The sequence below is a fragment of the Ictalurus furcatus genome, chromosome 17, assembly GCF_023375685.1.
Source record: "Ictalurus furcatus strain D&B chromosome 17, Billie_1.0, whole genome shotgun sequence".
In the NCBI taxonomy this organism is placed as follows: Eukaryota; Metazoa; Chordata; class Actinopteri; order Siluriformes; family Ictaluridae; genus Ictalurus; species Ictalurus furcatus.
Genome location: NC_071271.1, coordinates 13921937 through 13941643, shown reverse-complemented (window position 1 = coordinate 13941643; position 19707 = coordinate 13921937). Strand labels below are relative to the sequence as shown.

The following is a 19707-nucleotide window of genomic DNA, read 5'->3' as shown; positions in this document are numbered from 1 at the left end:
TCGCTGTTTACATTGTAGTTTCTTAATTTGAGTCTTGTCTTAATCAGATTAATATCGGAATATTGACTTAATAGATCAAAGTGTGTTTTCGAGGGGACATGTTCATAGCAGATTTTTATGTGCAGCCTAGCTTTACATCGGAGACAAGGGAACAAGCACATGAAACTGTTTTAACACTGCTTTCTCATAACATTCTTTGGTCATTATGTGTCACAGTTTTCTCTTTCTGTGGTTTGTGATATGAACACATAATGTTGCACTACTGCTGACGGACTTTGTCTGTAGCACTATAACAGCATAATTGGTTTGAATGGCAAATATCAGTAATGAAAATAATAAACATTAATATTTTAAAGGAAGTACACATCTCAGAGAGCTATCTGATATCAGCTTAAATGGGTGAGGTCAGAATAAAGGTAAAAATAATTTGAAGAGATTTAGATCATGTGAAGTGAGGAGATGAGGCTTCAATGTACAAAGTCATGAGTCCCCCATGACCCACTGCTTTCACCAACAGAAAGCATGGATCTTGAGTCTCTCAACATTGTTGCTGTTCAAAAGACTGTGCTGTACCCAGAGCTAGTATGACTGCTGATAGGGGCTTTAAAGGTGCCTGATACAGTACGAGTGTATGTCATTTTGTCTGAGAGACTATGCTTTCCGGCCTGTGGTTCATCTGGCAGCTGTGTGCAGAGATGGATGTCTCTGTCTTCCTGCTCTGCTTGTTTGTCATGGGTACAGAAAAGACAGGTCAGGCTTGCTTACTATAATAACCTCTATCTATTTATAGACAGCCATGTGCACTGTTAGGCGGGCTTCTAAATCAGGAGAAAGACAGGTGGAGCCACAATAGATTGTCCTGTCTACTAGTGATTGACACGTTGGGAGGCAACTTTTTTTCCCACTAGCTTTCTCCACAATTAGTCATGGTCAGCTCTGATTATTATAGGCATATCTGCTTCTGTGCCCTAATTAATCCAACGAACACCATTGTTTTGTGGGTGTGGACTAGTGAATACCACATGAAGGCAGATTTTAATTACTTATGCTACTGGGGGTGGGAAATATGCCAAAAAAATCATATGATGAGATTTGAAGACATTTTTACCGTACATGATATCCATAAAGGTTTTGTTTTCTGGCAACAAAACCATAGTCTTGCATTTAAATCATTTTTAAAAAATCTGTGAGTTCAATGATACTTTTAATTACAAAAATGAATAGCTTTTTATTTATGAAAAAATGTTACAAGGTCGAAGATTCAGATTTTTAACATCAAATCAGCTGCTTTCAAACAGAGTTTGTAATTGTTATAAGATGTTCTAAAAAAAGATATCACAATAGTGGTAATATTTCAGAAAGATGTGTTGTGATAAAATTTTATGTAGATGTCAATATTATTTTCGTATATTATTTCAGATATTAATAATATATTTTTGTATTTTCCAGCTACGTGTGCAACAGTACCGACTGTGCTTGTGGAAAGTCATTAACTATGCACTATAACTGACCTATTCATGAACATAAAACATCTTTTGGCTAATCTTCTTGTCGCTTTAAGCAACCTAATAAACTTGTTCTTGCATCAACTCATTTTCACACTTGCAGCTAACCACATGTATAGCCGTTTTTGCCTTCTCTTCTCCTTGTCACACACACATGCACACACAAAGACAGCAAGAGCAGCAGCAGCTTTCACCCACCTTATCACACTGACATCATTGATGGGGATTTCCTCAGCTCTAAGTGTTTTGTATGTAAGATTGCACATAGAAATGTTTCACTGAAAGATTGCAGTAAAATATTGTGTGATCACAGTTTTTCTAACATGACCTTTTGACTTAAGCATTCTTGATTTTTAAGATCTACTTGCACTGCCCACCCACATTCTGTATTTATTTCTTCTTATTTATTTTATTTTTTACACAAATTTCCTTCCAATTTATTCACTGCCGATTCTCTCTCATAGTCTAGTTGGAGGAGGCATAATGTGCTTACTCTGAAACACGTGATGCCACCGCACATTTTCAAACTCAATGCTATCCTTTCACCCAGACAGCAGGGCTGATTATGCTCTTGTGGACATGCACTCCCGACCCCACATGTCTATGGTATCGTCAGATCTTGTGATCTTCTGATATTATTATGCTGTTGTTCCACTTGGGCTTCAGGTTACTGCTTGCTGTTTGATGTCCATTTAGTCTATACTCTTTGAATTTGTCAGGGCTCCATGATCACATGACATCCAATATTAATCACAGCCATGAGCACATGTCCAGTCATATTCACAGCTGATGATCATGCCTGCAGTTTTTCAGTTTCTGTCTCTCTTGTTTTTCTCAGGAGGCCTGTATTGAGGCATTTACGTTTTATGGCATTTGGCAGACACCCTTATCCAGAGCGACTTACATTTATCTAATTTTATACAACTGAGAAGTTGAGGGTTCAGACCCTTTCTCAAGTGCCCAGCAGTGGCAGTTGAACTCATGACCTTCTGATCTGTAGTCCATCTACCACTGCCCAACTAACCAGTAGTATAGTAAAATTGAACCATTGATGTTACCCGACTTTTGGGTGGTGCGCTTCTGGGTGAATGAACTGACAAAGAAAGTAGCTATATACATGTTAAGTTTTGTTTCCTCTGTCCGTTGGTTCCTCAGGCAGCATCACAGCACAGAGACGGCTCTCATAAAGATAATTAATACTGTTCGGTTAAATACTGACTCAGGCCAAATAACCTTGCTTGTATTATTGGATCTCAGTGCTGCTTTTCAAACTGTCGACCAAAATATATTCCTAGACAGACTGGAAAACTGGGTAGGGCTCTATGGGACGGTCCTTGGTTGGTTCAGGACATATCTAGAAGGGAGGGGTTTCTGTGTGAACATAGGCAGCTATGAATCTTAGTGGACGTCCATGATGTGTGGAGTCCCACAAGGCTCAATCTTTGGACCGCTGCTGTTCAACCTGTATATGCTCCCACTAGGCCAAATTATAAAGAGGAACCAAATTGCATACCATAGCTATGCAGACGACACCCAGATCTACCTAGCACTGTCACCTTATGATTACCACCCCATAGACTCCTTGTGCCAGTGCCTTGGATGTTGGATATGCTAAAACTTCCTTCAGTTAAACAAAGACAAAACAGAAGTTATCGTATTTGGAAATGAATATGAAAGTCTCAAGTTGAACACGTACCTTGACTCCAGGGGTCTAAAGACAAAAAATCAAGTCAGGAATCTTGATGTCATTTTGGAGTCTGATCTAAGTTTCAGTAGTCAAGTGAAAGCAATAACCAAATCAGCCTACTATCGCCTCAAAAATATAGCGAGAAGTAGGTGTTTCATTTCCAGTCAACCCTTAGAGAAACTTGTTCATGCATTCATTACCAGCAGGGTGGATTACTGCAATGGACTTCTCACCAATCTTCCCAAAAAGACCATTAGACAGTTGCAGCTCATTCAGAATGCTGCTGCCATGATTCTCACCAGAACCAAAAAATAATAATTTTGGAACCAAAAATTACTCCAGTCCACAGGTCTTTATACATTGATTTTAAAGTACTATTACTAGTTTAGAAATCACTACATGGCCTAGGACCTAAATACATTACATATATGTTTACTGAATATAAACCGAACAGGCCTCTCATATTATTAGGATCAGGTCAGTTAGAAATACCAATGGTTCACTCAAAACAAGGTGAGACAGCGTTTAGCTATTACGCCACCCGTGGCTGGAACCAGCTTCCAGAAGTAAGATGTGCTCAAACTCTAGACACATTTAAAACCAGACTGAAAACACATCTCTTTAGCCTCGCATTTACTGACTGAACAGTATGCTGCACTCTACTGATGTAGATCAATCATTTTAGCTCTGTAACTTTTACATTTATTTTATTTGTTTTTATCTCCTGATCATTTTAATGCATTTTTCAAATTTTTATTTCGTATTTTTATTTCTTGTTCTTATATTTTTAATACCTTGTATTTTTATTTGTTTTTATCTCCTGATCATTTTAATGCATTTTTCAAATTTTTATTTCGTATTTTTATTTCTTGTTCTTATATTTTTAATACCTTGTATTTTCTTTATCATTTTTATGTAAAGCACTTAGAGTTACCATTCAAGCTTGTCTTGCCTTGCCTAAGCTCTTTGTGGTTTGTGTGTGTTCCTGCCCCCTGCAGGTGAAGCTGGTGAAGTACATCAATAAGCAGCTGCAGTGTAAGCAGAGGGTTCCAGCGTGTGAGCGATCGCAGGCCCTCAATACCTACCCACACCTAGTGGATTGGCTGCATACCATTAATCTCAGGCCTCAATTCATAGAGGTATGGTGTGTGTGTGTGTTTTATTGAATAAATTAATGCTATTTCTTCATACTGCTCATCTTTCTATTGTTTGAGTCTTTGGCTTCTCCCCAACAATGTTTCCAATGGTCGCATTACATATTATATTAGCAAATCTGTTGAATCACATGAATGCACTTGTTAGGAGTAAGCATGTTAAATACTGTCTGTGGGTTAATTGGTATTAAGCAGTGTCAGATACAGGATTCCCCTAGAAACATTTTTATTAGTATGTGTCGTTGGTTATTTACAGGGGCAGGGGATACATATGCTCTCTCTAACCATGACAACGGACTATTCAGTTCTGCTTTTGTTTTTTACACTAGATGCGGTGCATGCAAATTTCTCCTGTGTTGTTCAGTATAGCGTTTTAGCATCAGTGACCTGCAGCAAACAGTGTTGCTGCACTTGCGTGTCCTCTGTACTTCTTTCACGTTTGGAGCCTGTTTTGTAATGCTTGTGGATTCTAGTTCTAACAATGAAAAAAAAATACAATATTTGTCTTATTTTACACACTAATTCTCAATTCCTGCTGCAGTGTTCTTACAGTTTGAACATCACATGAGCCTTTTTTTTCTTTTTTTTAAATCAGCACCAAAAACACTCTTTTCTGCTCAGAAAGAGCTCTATGTTTAATAAATGTTGATGTTCACTAATACATAAGGCAGGAAGCAATATTAACTGATGGACTGGAAAATTAATCTTTTCCTTCCCACTACTCATAGTGGATATAATATTGGAGCAATTTTTAATCAGAGCCCTCTGCTGATTGAGATCATTTGCAGTTGCGTTGAAAACACATGGTCTCACTGACATTCCAGTCCCCCGTGGGCTCCCACACCTGATCCGCTTCCTAATCCTAGAATACGCCGAGTCAGCCTTTCTGTCCTACACGCTCCACTCACTCTATTTTTATACCCCACCGTCCCCCGGCCTGTGTGTACACACATAACACACACTCAACTGGCCAGAACAGGATTGCACTGGCTTCCACGCTGCCTTGTCTACTTTCATTAGATAGAAGCAAACCGAATAGGGGAAAGAAGATGAGACTGCTGAATAAGTGTTAGAGGGATGACTCAGAAGTTTTGCCCCAAAAGGAAGCAGCTACATAATGCCACGTATGTCATTATCTATGCCCGTGCTGCATTTCGGACAAGTTGCGCAGGTTGCAAGTCTATGTTTTTGTGTGTATGTCTTTCTGCAGGTGTGTTGTCCGTGCCTAACCATTTGTTTCCATGTACATGTTCTCTTGACAGTATTTCAGTGCTGTATACGGTGATATAAAAAGCTTCTGTCGTTCTTTTTTTTTTTTTTAAAGCTGAACAAAGGCTATTCTCCTTCTCTGAGCTGCTGTATTCACAGGGCAGGCACATCGCATTCATGCATGAGAATGGTGGCCCACATAGCAGCATTCTTTCTCTGTTAGGCTGATCAGGAAAGGATGAGCACTGAAGGTCACGTTCACAGCAGCTATGTTGTTGCAAGGTTGTGATGATATTCTCAGGAAACACATAGGAATGTCCTTTGGGCCAGACAAGATCAGGCTAGCTCTTTGAAAAGAATTTGCATGATAATATTTAGGGAAATATGTTTTGTGTGTGTAATATCTGTAAGCAGACACACTAGGCTTCCCAGCATATCACAATTACCAGGAATCATATCTGTACATCACCCCTACTGCTGCATGACTGTCATGCATGATTACGTAAAGTAGGATTATTTCTTGGGCAACTTTGATTTTTTTTTAATCAATACTTTGTCAGTGATAAATATTTGTCATTTGGAAGTTCTAAGAATAGCAGAGGGTAGCGTGGTTTGAACACTCACAGTTTGTCACTGCCAACTTTTTGCAGTTTGGTTATTTGCAGTAGTAACAGGTATGCGCTACACGCATTTCCAGGAAATGATGGAAAGCAGTTACAACAGCAATGTCATTTGAAACCTATTTTTCTTGGTTATTATGACTCATGCATGGAGGCTACTGTAAGTAATTCGACTTTCCATTGCTCAATCCAAGAATCTCTCACTCCTTAGAGTCACTAATGGGACAACTTCATTCCATTGTTCGAAAACAATACAACATATATATTTTTTTACGCAGAAATCACCCAGATAAAGGTATTCACTGTTTAAATTTGAAGTTGAGTAGGTACAGTAACATTTGGCATGTGTTGCTCAACCCTATTTCAGAAGATCTACTGCATAACACCTGCTCAGATAGTGAAATACTACTGAACGTCTTGATCAAGTGTCCTGACAAAATGCTACTGTTTGATGGATTTCACTGTTGAAAGATTTAGTATTAGGATGTAGATGAATATTTATTAACCTGTAATAACAATAGTCTCATTGAAGAAACAGTTCTGCGTCCTTTTTAGTACTGTTCCTGTATTTCTGGTTCTTTCACTACACTTGCAATAGCAGTGTTTTACACTCTGTGTTGAACTGTAGTTGAAGTTGAACAAAGTTGAACATTGTTTATCTGATATGTAAGAACTCCTGCAAAGCCTCTTCTATAAACTGAATAAATACTTCAAACTGTATGCTATATGAAACATACATAACCTTATATTTATGTATACATTCACCTTGAAAAATGTTGGAATTTCAAGGCAGTTCTTTTGTTTTTGCTATACACAGAAGACATTTGGGTTTGAGATCAAAAGATGAATATGAGGTGATAGATCAGAATCTCAGCTTATATTTCCTGATATTTGCATCTAGATGTGTTAAACAACTTGGAACATGACACCTTTTGTTCCAGAACACCCAACTGTTAGGTGATCAAAAGTATTGGAACAGAGAGTCTTAGCGTAAATAATACTTAATGTTTGGTTGCATATCACTTACTTGCATTAACTGCATCACGTTAGCGACCCACCAACACCACCAAACTGTTCTCTTTTTTTGGTGATGATTTTCTAGGCTTGTACAGAAGCTTCTTTCAGTTATTGTTTGTTTTGAGGGTTTCTCCGCTCAGTCTCCTCTTCAGAGGTCAAATGTATGTTCAATTGGGTTAAGGTCTGGAGATTGACTTGGCTAGTCTAAAACCTTTCACTTTTTCCCCCTGATAAAGTCCTTTGTTGTGTTGGCAGTGGTATTCGCCATTGTCTATCTGCATAATGAGAACAGACAGACACTGTGTGTGTTCCCTGTGTAAATATATCTTAAATAAATATAGGAATAATAGGGACGAATTGCATCATCACTGTACTGACGAATGTTAACGACGTTGTCGGTAAGGAGTCCACTGTATCATAAACTTTAAATCAGTCATTTTATTCACTATGTGTACGCTTTATTAATGTTAATACACATTTTTCATATTCATATTTAATAACAATTTGACATCTTATTAAAAATATGTGAAAATAAAGTATGTCACAAGTGACTTGCACTGTTTTTCCCCTACATTAAAGCTGTAGTATGGAACCTTTTTGGGTTAAAAATGAATAAAAATCAATTATTGAGCAATTATATTTTAAAAAATCAGTGTTAAAAACTTTCAGAACAGTGTTAAAAAGTAATGATTCATAAATTGAGGATGGTGGACTGTTTGTAGCTTGTTCTTACAACAGTTGCTTAGAATTTAAACTTGTCTTCTAGTTGGTGGCTTATAATTTGGATAGTTCTAAACGGCAATCATCATTGACATCTGGGGAATCGGCTGTTGTCAAAACCAAGAAGCCTTGAGCTGTAGAGAGCCTGCAGTCAAAAATGGAAAGCGACAGAGCCCGTGCTAAAATGAGAATAAATATTGGCATGGCTTTTGAGAGGTGACGACAACTCCAAGATCTGAAGGGATTGAATACTGACGCAGAGATGGCTTTTTCCTGTTGAACAGGTTAGACATTTCAGTGACTCAATAGGTAGCTAGCTAACATTAGTGCACTTGTTCACTTGATTCAACTAGGTATCGAGTTTCCTGTATTTTTTATTTATTTTTGTTTTGCTATGGTTAGTGTGGTAAATTGCACTTCTGCTAGCTATGAGAGAGAGCAACTCACCTCTACTCCACCTCCCTTGTCAAGTATTGGAGCTAATATACAACACATTTGAATACCTCAGTGTTGCCGATTCGTGTGAGACAAATAAGTAACTGCAGCTTCTTAAACAAGCCCAATATTATTATAGCCTGTTGCAGCCTCAGTGTAAACAGACTCGATAAATGAGCCTGCATCATATTAAACTGAAATGTTTGGAAAGCAGAATTTATTTAATTAAAAAAATCATCAAACGGCAACAAAGCTTTTAGGGAGGACAGACAATATACACTCATCTCTGATCACATGCGAGCAGAATATGATTGGAGAGATGGAAAAGGAGATTACATTAGAACCATAACTACTATTAGTATATATGAGTATGTTATGCTTGTTTATTTGTAATAACCTGTAATAACTGTGGGAGGGCAAAATACACTACAGCACTGATATTATTGTGATACTGTGAGCCGACAGTGTCAATGCATTGGGGAAAATAGCAACCATAAATGTAAAAAAAACAATTATGTTATATTTATTTTATTATTATATTTTTTAAAACAAGCCCAAAAAACCCGACCCTTGACCCGTGATTCTTTTCAAGTGACTTCAGGAAAAAAAGAAGCCCAAAGTCGCGTATTATAAGCGGACCTGGCAACTCTGATAAGTATACCTCAATGCGTCAGATTCATCTGCGCAGAGGAGCATTGCCAAAGCACAACAAATGTAAAAATAAATAAATAAAAAACTTCGCAAGTAAGTTTCAATTTTATGTTTCAAACAGAGATGGCGATAGAGAGGTAAAAGTTCAGTACTGCAGCTTTAAGTAATGCAAGAATCATTTAACCGGAACGTTTATGAAATGTTTTTCACTAGACTTACGGGTGAATAAAAGCTGATCAACATCCACTTGAATGCAGATTATTTACTTTGAATATGGAAAAATTTGTAGCATGTTGAGTAGTTGCCTGCTAACCGATTAGATGCTTATTTAGTTAACTCTGAATTCATAAATACGGATGGTCCGTTCAGTGCTCACATCCTGTAGATTCGCAGGACGAAGGGCTTCTCTTAAGGAAGGGAGGAACATGTGGTTAAAGAGGGGGTCTGACCCTGAACTTTGCTTCCTGTGTTTTAGCCTTCTCTGCTTTTCCTTTCTTCAGTGGCCTTACATGGGATCCTGCCATTTACAGTACAAAGGGATCAACCCTGCTGGAATGTGTGATGCCTTCATACAGGAAGCTGAACTCACTCATTTCTCACACACACACATAATCAAAGCGATTAAACATGTCAATGCTTGTGTCATTATAGCAAACTGATGTCAGCGATCCGGTTTGAGCCTGAGTTTTGTGGACAGCATTTTGCTGTGATAGTTATGGTCACGTGGAAGTGTAGTGGAGCAACACCATAGAACGAAGGGTGAACACATCTAACAGGAAACACGTGCAGTGCACACTCACTGTGTGGTTTAGGTGTAGGCCGGGAGACGTACCATCTGGTGATAGGCTGATCAGATAGCTGGAAGACATGAAGAATAGGAGAAGGAGAGTGACGTGAAAGTAATAACCCATTTAACTGAAAGAATAATGGATAGGTATACAGAATTGTGCAGTTGAGATATATAGGTACAAAGTCAGAAAGAGGACAGAGCGATGAACAGAGAGAAAGGGAGAGAGAGAGAAAGCATGTAAAGTTGAGGGGAGGGCAAAGCAAAGAAGGAGGGAAAGAGTTTGGAGAGGGAGGTGGTGTGAGTAAAAGTGTGCCGCTCTCACACTCCCAACTGGCTTCTGAAGGGACTCCGAGAGCTTGTTAATGTCTCTGAGAGAGGATATATGGGAAAGGATTATTTCAGACCTGACTTTTTGATGGTAGGTTATTTCTTGTATTGCTTATCTCTTCACATCCTTTCACATGTGGACTCCTGTAGTTATTTTCTACTCTGATGTTGTGGTTTCCTGCCTGTGTGTCTCTCTGGGCTCATAGAAGTTGCGTGCAGTATTAGCTCCTGCACTAAGCTGTTAACTCTTTGTTTGTACACATCATACACTTGTAATGAGTGAGTTCATGGCCTTATCATCCAGCCTAATCTGGACATTCTGACCCAACACGATTTTGTCAGAGGTCCTTCAGGTCGGTTTGTGTATACCAGTATGGTGTGAATGGCCTCAGATCAGCAGCAGTTTCAGGTGAAACTCTGTGTCAGGTGGCAGACAGGGAGGAACCTTTTATCAGTTGTGTTTTTAGCCCTGTCTGTTTAATGATTAGTGAATGGTGCTTTCCTTAGGGCTTATAATTACAGTGTATGTGTGCATGTATATGGGTCAGCAGCATGTTGTTTATGGATGACGCTTGTTTCCTTGTCTTGTGATTGTTGTACTCTTGAGTATCATTTCCAATCTTACATCAACACAGATCACAGGCAGCAAAGACATGTCCAGACACCATCGTGGGGTAGGTATGTGTCAAACCCTTGTATACTCAGCAGGTTTTCTGTCCTGGCTTGTCTTTAGCAAGTGCAACCTTACACAGAAATCTTCAGTGCATGAACAAATACTGCTCGGTTTAAGTCTAACGTTAGTGTGGGATATCTATTTGAACATTGGTATCAAAACAGTGGTCAATATGTATTCTACACTCACAAACCACTTTGTTGGTAACACATGTACACCTGCTCATTCATGCAACTATCCAATCAGCCAGTCATGCAGATGCAGGTCAAAAGCATCAGAATGGGGAAGAATGTGATCTCAGTGTCTTTGATCGTAGCATGGTTGTTAGGGATAGGCTGGTTGGTTTTTCAGAGTATTTCAGAAACTGCCGATCTCCTGGGATTTTCAACCATAGCATTCTCGAGAGTTTACACAGAATGCTGAGAAAAACAAAAAACATCCAATATGTGTTAGTTCTGTGTGTGCAAAAACACCTTATTGACAAGAGAGGTCAGAGGAGAATAGCCAGACTGGTTCAAACTGACAGGAAGTCTATGGTGACTTAATGAAGCATTCTTTACATCCATGGTGAGCAGAAAAGCATTAATTAGAGAATGCACTATACACCAGACTTTCAGGCGGATTGGCTACAACATAAGGAGACCACATGGGTTACACTCCTATCAGCCAAGAACGGGAATCTGAGACTACAATGGACAAAGGCTCGCAGGAACGGAATAGCTGATGATTGGAAAAAGCCCATGTATTGTTTTTCCAATATTCACCATCAAAGTTTCGAGTGAGTCTTTCGAGTGACTCATTCCAGTCTCGGATTCCTGTTCTTGGCTGACAGGAGTGCAACCCAGTCTGCCACAGGGTTTAAGGCAGTGTGTGTTCTGAGATGCTTTTTCTGCTCACCATGGTTGTAAAGAGTGATTATTTGAGTTACTGTATACTTTCTGTTATCTCACTGGATATGTTTTTGTTTCTCACACCATTCTGTGTGAAAATCCCAGGAGACAAACAGTTTCTGAATTATTCAAACCAGCCCATCTGCACAAACAACCATGCCAGAGTCACTGAGAACACTTTTTCTTCATTCTGATGATTGATGTGAACATTAACTGAAGCTCTTGACCTGTATCTGCATGATTATATGCACTGCACTGCTGTCACATAATTGGCTGATGGGATAATTGCGTGAATGTACAGGTGTACTTTTAAAAAGTGTATATGTATATTCAGGAAATTGCTTGAAAACCTGCTCTGTTATCTGTTAAACTGATTGAAGATGCTTGTTGTCTGTATATATTTGCATATTATTTGACACTACTGTAAACTAGTTATCTTCAACCTGTAAGACTGCATCAAATATTTTTCAGACTGATTGCTTTAGCGAATAGAAGAAGAAGCCTTTATTTGTCACATATACATTACAGCATTTTTCCACATATCCTAGCTTGTTAGGAAGCTTTGGTCAGAGCAGAGAGTCAGGGTTAAGGGCCTTGCTCCAAATTGAATCCCCAACCTTCTGATCAGTGACCCAAAGGCTTAACTGTTGAGCTACCACTGCCCTGAGTAGTGTTTGTGGCCCTCCTCAGTCCTGAATACTACTGTAGCACTTACTCCAAATCAGGCAAATCATAGTTGTGACTTTCACTGACATACTTGTTTCTAGTCAGATGTTGGAAAATAAGCTCTTGTGCTATTTACAATTGTCTAAGCTTCTTTAACAGACACCTGCTCCTATTGTATTCTATGAATCCTTTTTTTGTTTTGTTTGATGGCTTTTGCTTTTCATGAACTGCATGCTTCCTCATGATGTACAGATGTTGTGGGTCTTCTTTGAAGGCTGTGCTGAGTGTGGTTTGTATTACGTGGGATATACAGACACATGGCTATCCAGTAAATGGCAACACTTTGACTAGATGTGACGTGGTCCGACAGACCACAACAATTAAGATCACAAGTTTGGAGTTCCACAGCTCCTATTCTGGGATGAAATAGGTGGAATTTTGTGTCAGTGGCCAGTGCAAATTTTCTAGTGAAAAACCCACCAGGTGTGTAGGTTTTCATTTATTTATTAATCGTCATTACAACTACCAGCTAACATTTTGTTTAAATTCTGAAAATGTCCCAGTTTTAATCTAAATATTTCTTGTTTACATTTTTGTTTAATAGTAGTAGAGATTTTTGGATCGGGCACTTTGCTCATATGTCTGTGCTCCTCGTGGTCTTTTCTGGCTTTTGTCCATAAGGGAAGTTTTCATACTGATTCCTGGAAGAGAGCTTCCCATTCCTGTGAGAAATTTGTGTACATGCCTTAATCTGTCCCTTTGTCTCTAAAAGGGTGTAGTCTATTGTTGCTTTTTTCCTCCACACACACAACAGAAACCACATTCACAAGCATGTATTTTCGCACACACACACACACTTGTATTGCACGTGCTCGGCCAGTAAAATTGTAGTCACTAGGTGGTTCCCCAGGCCCACACACACTAGCGGGTTTAATTTTAACAACTAACGTGAACAAAAATAACAACATGATTGAAATAGGTCCTCCTCTGCTTTTTTTTTTTTTAAGGGCTCCAAAATACCTGTCATATAATCTATACAGAATCAAAAGAATTATCATACCAGAGACACTTTTGTGGTTGGAGGTAGTTTATCTTATTATCTTCATACATTTCTTAAATATAATTCACGTGACCATCATGCCGTAATCTTTTTAAGTGAGCTGATCATATTCAAGCTAAGCATGCAGATGGAGGACTACTGAGTAGCCTGTGAACAGTAGTATTTGGATTGGACATGGCCCGGATCTCAGTTATGCTATTGTTTGGATGCTACTGATATTGTTTGGATGCTATTCAAATGCATTTTATGTGATGTAGGTAAAGCCAGTGATTTTGAACAGCAGGTAAAATGTTGTTTTTCACAGCTGAACAGAAGAAGCAGCACTTCATGGCCAAAAACTGACCAAAGCACACAAAAACTTGGTTTTTACAGCCCTTTATAGAGAGTTTGACTAACAACAGTTATTACACTACTTAGGGGGGTGCGGTGGCTTAGTGGTTAGCAGGTTTGCCTCACACCTCCGGGGTTAGGGGTTCGACTCTCATCTCTGCCATACAGTATGTGTGTGGAGTTTGCTTCAGGGAGTTTGCCCGCATGCTTTGGGGGTTTCCTCTGGGTATTCTGGTTTCCTCTCCCAGTCAAAAGTCATGCACTGTAGGCGTTCCCAAATTGTCTGCAGTGCGTGAATGTGTGTGCTTGTGCCCTGCGATGAGTTGGCACCTCGTCCAGGGTGTCCCCCTGCCTTGTGCCTTAAGTCCCCTGGGATAGGCTCCAGGCTCCACAGTGACTTGGTGTAGGGTAAGCGGTACAGAAAATTACGGTAGGATTACGGTACCTAATTATAGTACTTAATGGAAATGGAAAACACGCAAAAATGAGACTTTACCATTTAATCTTTATGAAATTTGAAAATTGTTCAGAAAATGATGCTGTAAATGTTTACATTAGTAAACATTAACTTCAGAAGAAAAAATGCAATTTCGTGTCATGGGAGTGTCAATCCCAAAGTTTATACAATATCTAAAGAATAAAGCATACGGAAATAAACAATGACAGGGTAGTGTGATGCCACCCCAAAATATATAGTTTTCTAAGAGAAAACTTTTCTCAAAATCATGTGTTTTTGTAAACACTTACAATTATTTATTTATTAGAAAACAACAAGCCTTCGTTTTATTCATTTGTAGTTATGTTTAATGTTGTGGAATGTTTGTGAAAAAGGTTTGCTCCTGTTTGTATTGTTATTGTCCCCCACCCCCCACTCTCATGAAGTTAATAAGACAAAAAATACAGCTTGTCATGCTGCTGAGAAACAATAAATCCCTCCACCCTGAAGGCTTTCCTATGTTGGAAAACTTAAAGTTAACTCTGACTGTTACAACGCACTGACACTGGAGATCCCTTCCAAAATGACTAAATAAACCGTCTGCTCAGAAAAAACGTTTTCAACATTTTCAAATCAACATAAAAAAAAAACCCATTGTATAGAACGTCTTCCACGAAAGTCCCTGTGTAATTTGTTGCTATAGAAACGAAAATGAATTACAACGAGTGCACTAACATAACCTGTGATTTGCCTTGCAAGCGGAATAGCTGTCAGAGCTGCTGTTATAGAAAATGAATCATTATCTTCTAACCAATTAAAATTGAGAATTTATCAGCAGGTTAATGACAGTTTCAACTGCATAAGATTTATCACAGAGATCTTACTGACCACAAGACTGTTACTGAGCAGTTCATCTATAATGTAGTTATAGACTGTACTATAGTTTGTGTGTGTGCAGGGGTGTGTGTGGCGGTGGCTGCATGTGTGTGTTTGATAATGAGCTGACGCCAGCGAGACTCCAGGGCACAGGAATGCAGTTTGGGCAGGGGAGCAGAGAGAGACTCACACTGAAAGACAGGGTGAGAGAAAGACGGGTTACCGGAATACTGCTAACTCTGTGTACTGTGCCAGCAGCCTGAGTGGTGAGTGGGGGATTGGAGGAAGGCCATCCACCTATGGCGGACATTACTGAATCGCTCTTTATCAGTACACAGAAAAGGCCTTTCATTATCTCTGGTGGCCACCCAAAGGGGGAATGCTCAAAGGGAACCTTGTTGATTGTGGCTGACCATCCGCTTTTTCTTTTCCATAAAGGATGTTGTGGGTAAAGGAGATATAGTGTAGTAGCCATAGCTTAGCTGCATCAGTTGTCTGCTGTAATCAGCCCTGAGGCCACAGAGTGCCAGGGATGAATAGAGTGGTGCTTGCTATCGTGACTTCTCACCTTCCTGATGTTTTTTTTTCTATTATTCTTTGTAAGCTGATGGCTCAACTCTCCTCCTCTTCCTGTGCTTGGGTCTCTTGAACCATGATAATCTCTAACAAGTTGCTTGCTTGGCAGATACACCAAATATATGTACACTGATCTAAATAAGAATAAGGTGGATTCTCTCTGAATAGGTATAAGTGTGTGTTTTATATGTAGTGTATAATATATGCAGAAATTAGGATCGCTCTGTCTCACTTTGTTTGTTCCTTTCTTTTTCTTTCTCTCCTGCAGGCAGTACCAGAGAATCTGTCTCTAGATGCATTGCTGCAGATGTCTGGTTCTCAGGTGCAGGAGACCATAAGGAAACTGGGCTCCAGTGCTGAGGAGTGCTCCCACATCACTGCTGCTCTCTCCTGTCTTAAGAGCACCACCACCTCCTCCACCTCCAGCTCTGAGCCATGTAAAGGTGGGTCCTACTTGCTGTTTGATCTGTTGCAGATAACTGGCAGGTTTATCAGGACATGATAAAAAGGGTGGAATATAGTCAAGCCTGGCATTGGTGAGAAGAGACATGTGCATGGGGTTCTTAAGTAAAAGAGCTATAGAGACATTTAGTTTCATATGAACATAAAATACCTAGTCAAAAGAGAGCAGCTAGACTAAGATCATCTCATCAACTTTCCACTCAGAATTCTCTATTATCATTAAGATTAATTTATTGCCACATGTATTTCCCTTTGTTTGGATCCCTTGCCATCGTTTCTGCAGGCCATCAAGCTGGCTATATCTCAGGCTCAATAAGTGGTAGACACCCCCCAATTCTCTAACTCTGGTGCCTCTATTACAGGACGGGAACTCAAAGAGGACGGAATTCCATGGATCGTAGAACCTGCTCGCTGTGACATTAATACTACTTCTTGCTCAGCTAATCAGCTCTCCACTCAAAGCCCACAATCCTACAGCCCAAACCCATCCATTCAGGTCCCTTTTACCCCCGCGATGCCTGGCAGCCAACGTTCTGTCTCTGTTTCTGCTGTAACCTCTCTGGACTACCCAACTAGACCCCACCTGACCCCACTGTTGAATGGACTAGCCGACCCTTTCTACTTCTCACCTCAGCTGCTACCACGACCGAAGGGACAGGTATCGACTCCGCCCTCGACTCCACCCAGCATTAGGAACGAGCTCCTGAAGTCCCCCCACACGCCGCCGCCGCCATCCAAGCTGCGCCAGCTTTTCCCCGGCCTGCCCCGCAGCAAGAGCCACACACAGCTCGCCAACCGCATAGATGAGCCTGCACACAGGTAGGTCCAACCATACATGTTCATAAAGAGTGCTGGAGAGTGTAATGAAATGTAGTTGAACTAAGTTGCTACGGTTTACATCACTTAAATACGATCTTCACTGAGAAGGAAAAAGAAAGTAAACCAAAGAGCACGATCCCACAGGCTGATTATCATCAGAGTTTGAAGCTTTACTTTCTATATGCATATGCAACAGTATCATGATTCATGATTCAATAATGTGATTATATTGCCATGTGTAACACAAACATCTGTGTTCACAGGAAAGGAACTCTTCTAGAAACTCATGTAGAATTTAAATCCCTCTTATTATCATAGTATTATCATAGAGGAGACATTTTATTTATGACACCACGACGAGAAACTTGTCAAATCAAGTGGGTTTTTATTGTCATTCCTTTATATAGTTTGTATACATTGGAACGAAATGACGTTTCTTCAGGACCATGGTGCAAATACGCAACGGTGTGAGACAAATGCAAAACAATAATACACAGGACAATAAATACACAGGACATGGACTGTAAATTTTAAACCTGGACTGTAAGCTATTGTGTAATGTAGCAGCACAATTATAGCAGCAATACTGCCAGCAAAAACGTGTTCCATAGTGTAAAGTGACTGATGCAGCTGTGTAAAGTGCAGTGTGCAGTAGTACTGAGTCTTACTGGGTTAGTGCATGTGCAGTGGTCTGAGTTATACTGGGTTATGTGTTCGACTTGCCCAGTTGAGCATTGGGAGGCAGCAGGGTGTTGAGTAATCTGACTGTCTCAGAGAAGAAACTGATGACTGAGAGTCTGGTGGTGGTGGCATGGATGCTCCTGTACCTTCTGCCAGATTGCGGGAGGGTGAATAGTCCATGAAAAGGGAGAGAGGGGTTGTCCACAATACTCGTGGTTATAGAACATGAAAAGAGTTTAAGCAGGATTTTTAAAAGACTACACTGTCAAAACCTGGGGACAAAACCAGGCGTAGTTAAAAAAAAAAAAAAAAAAAGTCGTCCTTAGCATCCACAGTGCCAATTTTTTTTTTATAAGTTTGACATTGTGAAAGGTGAATTTCACCATGTACAATTTAATGTTTTTCTGTGCTTTATTGTGAATCACGTATGGTTTTGTCTAGCTCATTAGGAAGGCTTTTAATCCTCTCTTGCAGTATTGCTAAAATATATATTGCAGTTTAAGACGTTCTGGAAATTTGCTGCTTGGTGCACTTAATTTTTTTGGGCTTTTTGACTGTATTTATATTTGTTCATTTTGATGCATCCACACTTAGGTTAAATGGTGGTTACTACTCAGAGAAGTCTTCTTTTAAAAATGATAGCTAGAGGAAACTCAAACAGTCCTGGTGATTTTCAGTCAACTGATCTTTTGTTTTGTTCCATTTGTAAGTGTAACATCTAACTTCCACAGTGATGTTGACAAGCAACACGGCTGCTGTCAGATAACGTGAAATGCATTAGAATATTAATGAATGCTACACTAGGCATTTCTACCTCATAAAACATAGAAGGTAAACATTTCCTAAGGAAACTAAGGCATGATAGCATGATGCAAGAACAATTTTGATTTTTGTTTTGAATCTGTTTTTTAATAGAAATCTTCCTTTGTTGGTGATATTCAATTAGATTTAAAAATAGTTTATAAATGAAATTTTTTGTAGAACCTACTGTATGTAGTACACTATATCCCAGAAATGGAAACTCGAGTCTGTGACTTGGACTCGAGTCGCACTAAAGTCTCAAATAATAACGACTCGAGACATGACTTGGACTTGAAGACAGAGACTCGTGAAAAACGCGTCATTTTGGTTTGGCATTCTCGATTATGTTCTCTCTTTACTACCCCACATGACAGCACCAAACACCACATTTTTCTATCCGTTCCTCATTCATTCACTCCCTATTGGTATGTGCTGGAGCAGCAAATATCACAACAATTCATCTCTAAACACACCTAGCCAGCATTATTATATACACGCGTGATTCATCTGAAGGCACGTGTTCATCACCCATTGGAAAAGTGCCGTTATATAAATGAACAACAAACAATAACAATATAGCCAAGTCTTACCTTGTGATAATCTTCATCATTTCATTTGAAAAGCAGTCAATTAATCCAAAGGGAAACTGCGGTGTTACACAGCTGTCAGGGGCTTGCTTGCTGTCCATTTTCAAGAAGTACAATGTTTTCATGTCCTTTTCCTGTCCAAGTATTAGCTACCATATACATATAATATCCAAGGTTACCAAGTTAAATTACAACTATACACGGGGGTTTTGTTACCGCCAGCGCTCACTGGAAGACTACTTTACCCATCATTGCTTGAGAACTACAGCAAACTACAAAATACACAGTACGTTTTTTTTCTCGTGCTGACAATCTCTACGTTTCAAATGGTATAAATCACCCTCCGAAGGGCACTTTGAAGGGAGAGTAATCAAGCTAGTCATGCTGTAAGTTTTCTTCAAACTGAATTTCCAATAAAAATGGGATCAAATATAATAGTTTGAAAGTAATAGTTTTTTTGATTGTGTATAAAAATCTAATTAATGATTCTAGTAAAACCTTGTGTACTTTATGAAACAATTTCAAATAAATGAATAAGACATTCTGTAGAAGTATTCAGTTTTAATATTTCAAAATTGATTTAGACTCATACACTGTTGGTTATGATAACTAGCTGAAAGAACTATTGCTAAAAATAAAACAAAGACTTGAGACATGACTTGGACTCCACCTCAAAAACTTGACTTGGGCTTGGACCTCAGGCACTTGTGAGCATGTCTGCTATATCCCCAATAC

General features: G+C 39.3%; 1 protein-coding gene across 4 annotated transcripts in view; it reads left to right on the top strand.

Annotated features, from left to right (window-relative positions):
• ksr1b (kinase suppressor of ras 1b) overlaps nucleotides 1-19707 on the top strand; it is a 39945-nt gene that overhangs the window by 9518 nt on the left and 10720 nt on the right. For 2 of the 4 annotated variants that reach the window (XM_053646831.1, XM_053646830.1), the window contains exons 2-4: nucleotides 4191-4331; nucleotides 15891-16065; nucleotides 16447-16903. In XM_053646831.1, coding sequence (XP_053502806.1) covers nucleotides 4191-4331; nucleotides 15891-16065; nucleotides 16447-16903 — 773 coding nt within the window. The other 2 variants (XM_053646833.1, XM_053646832.1) reach the window with 2 other exon arrangements.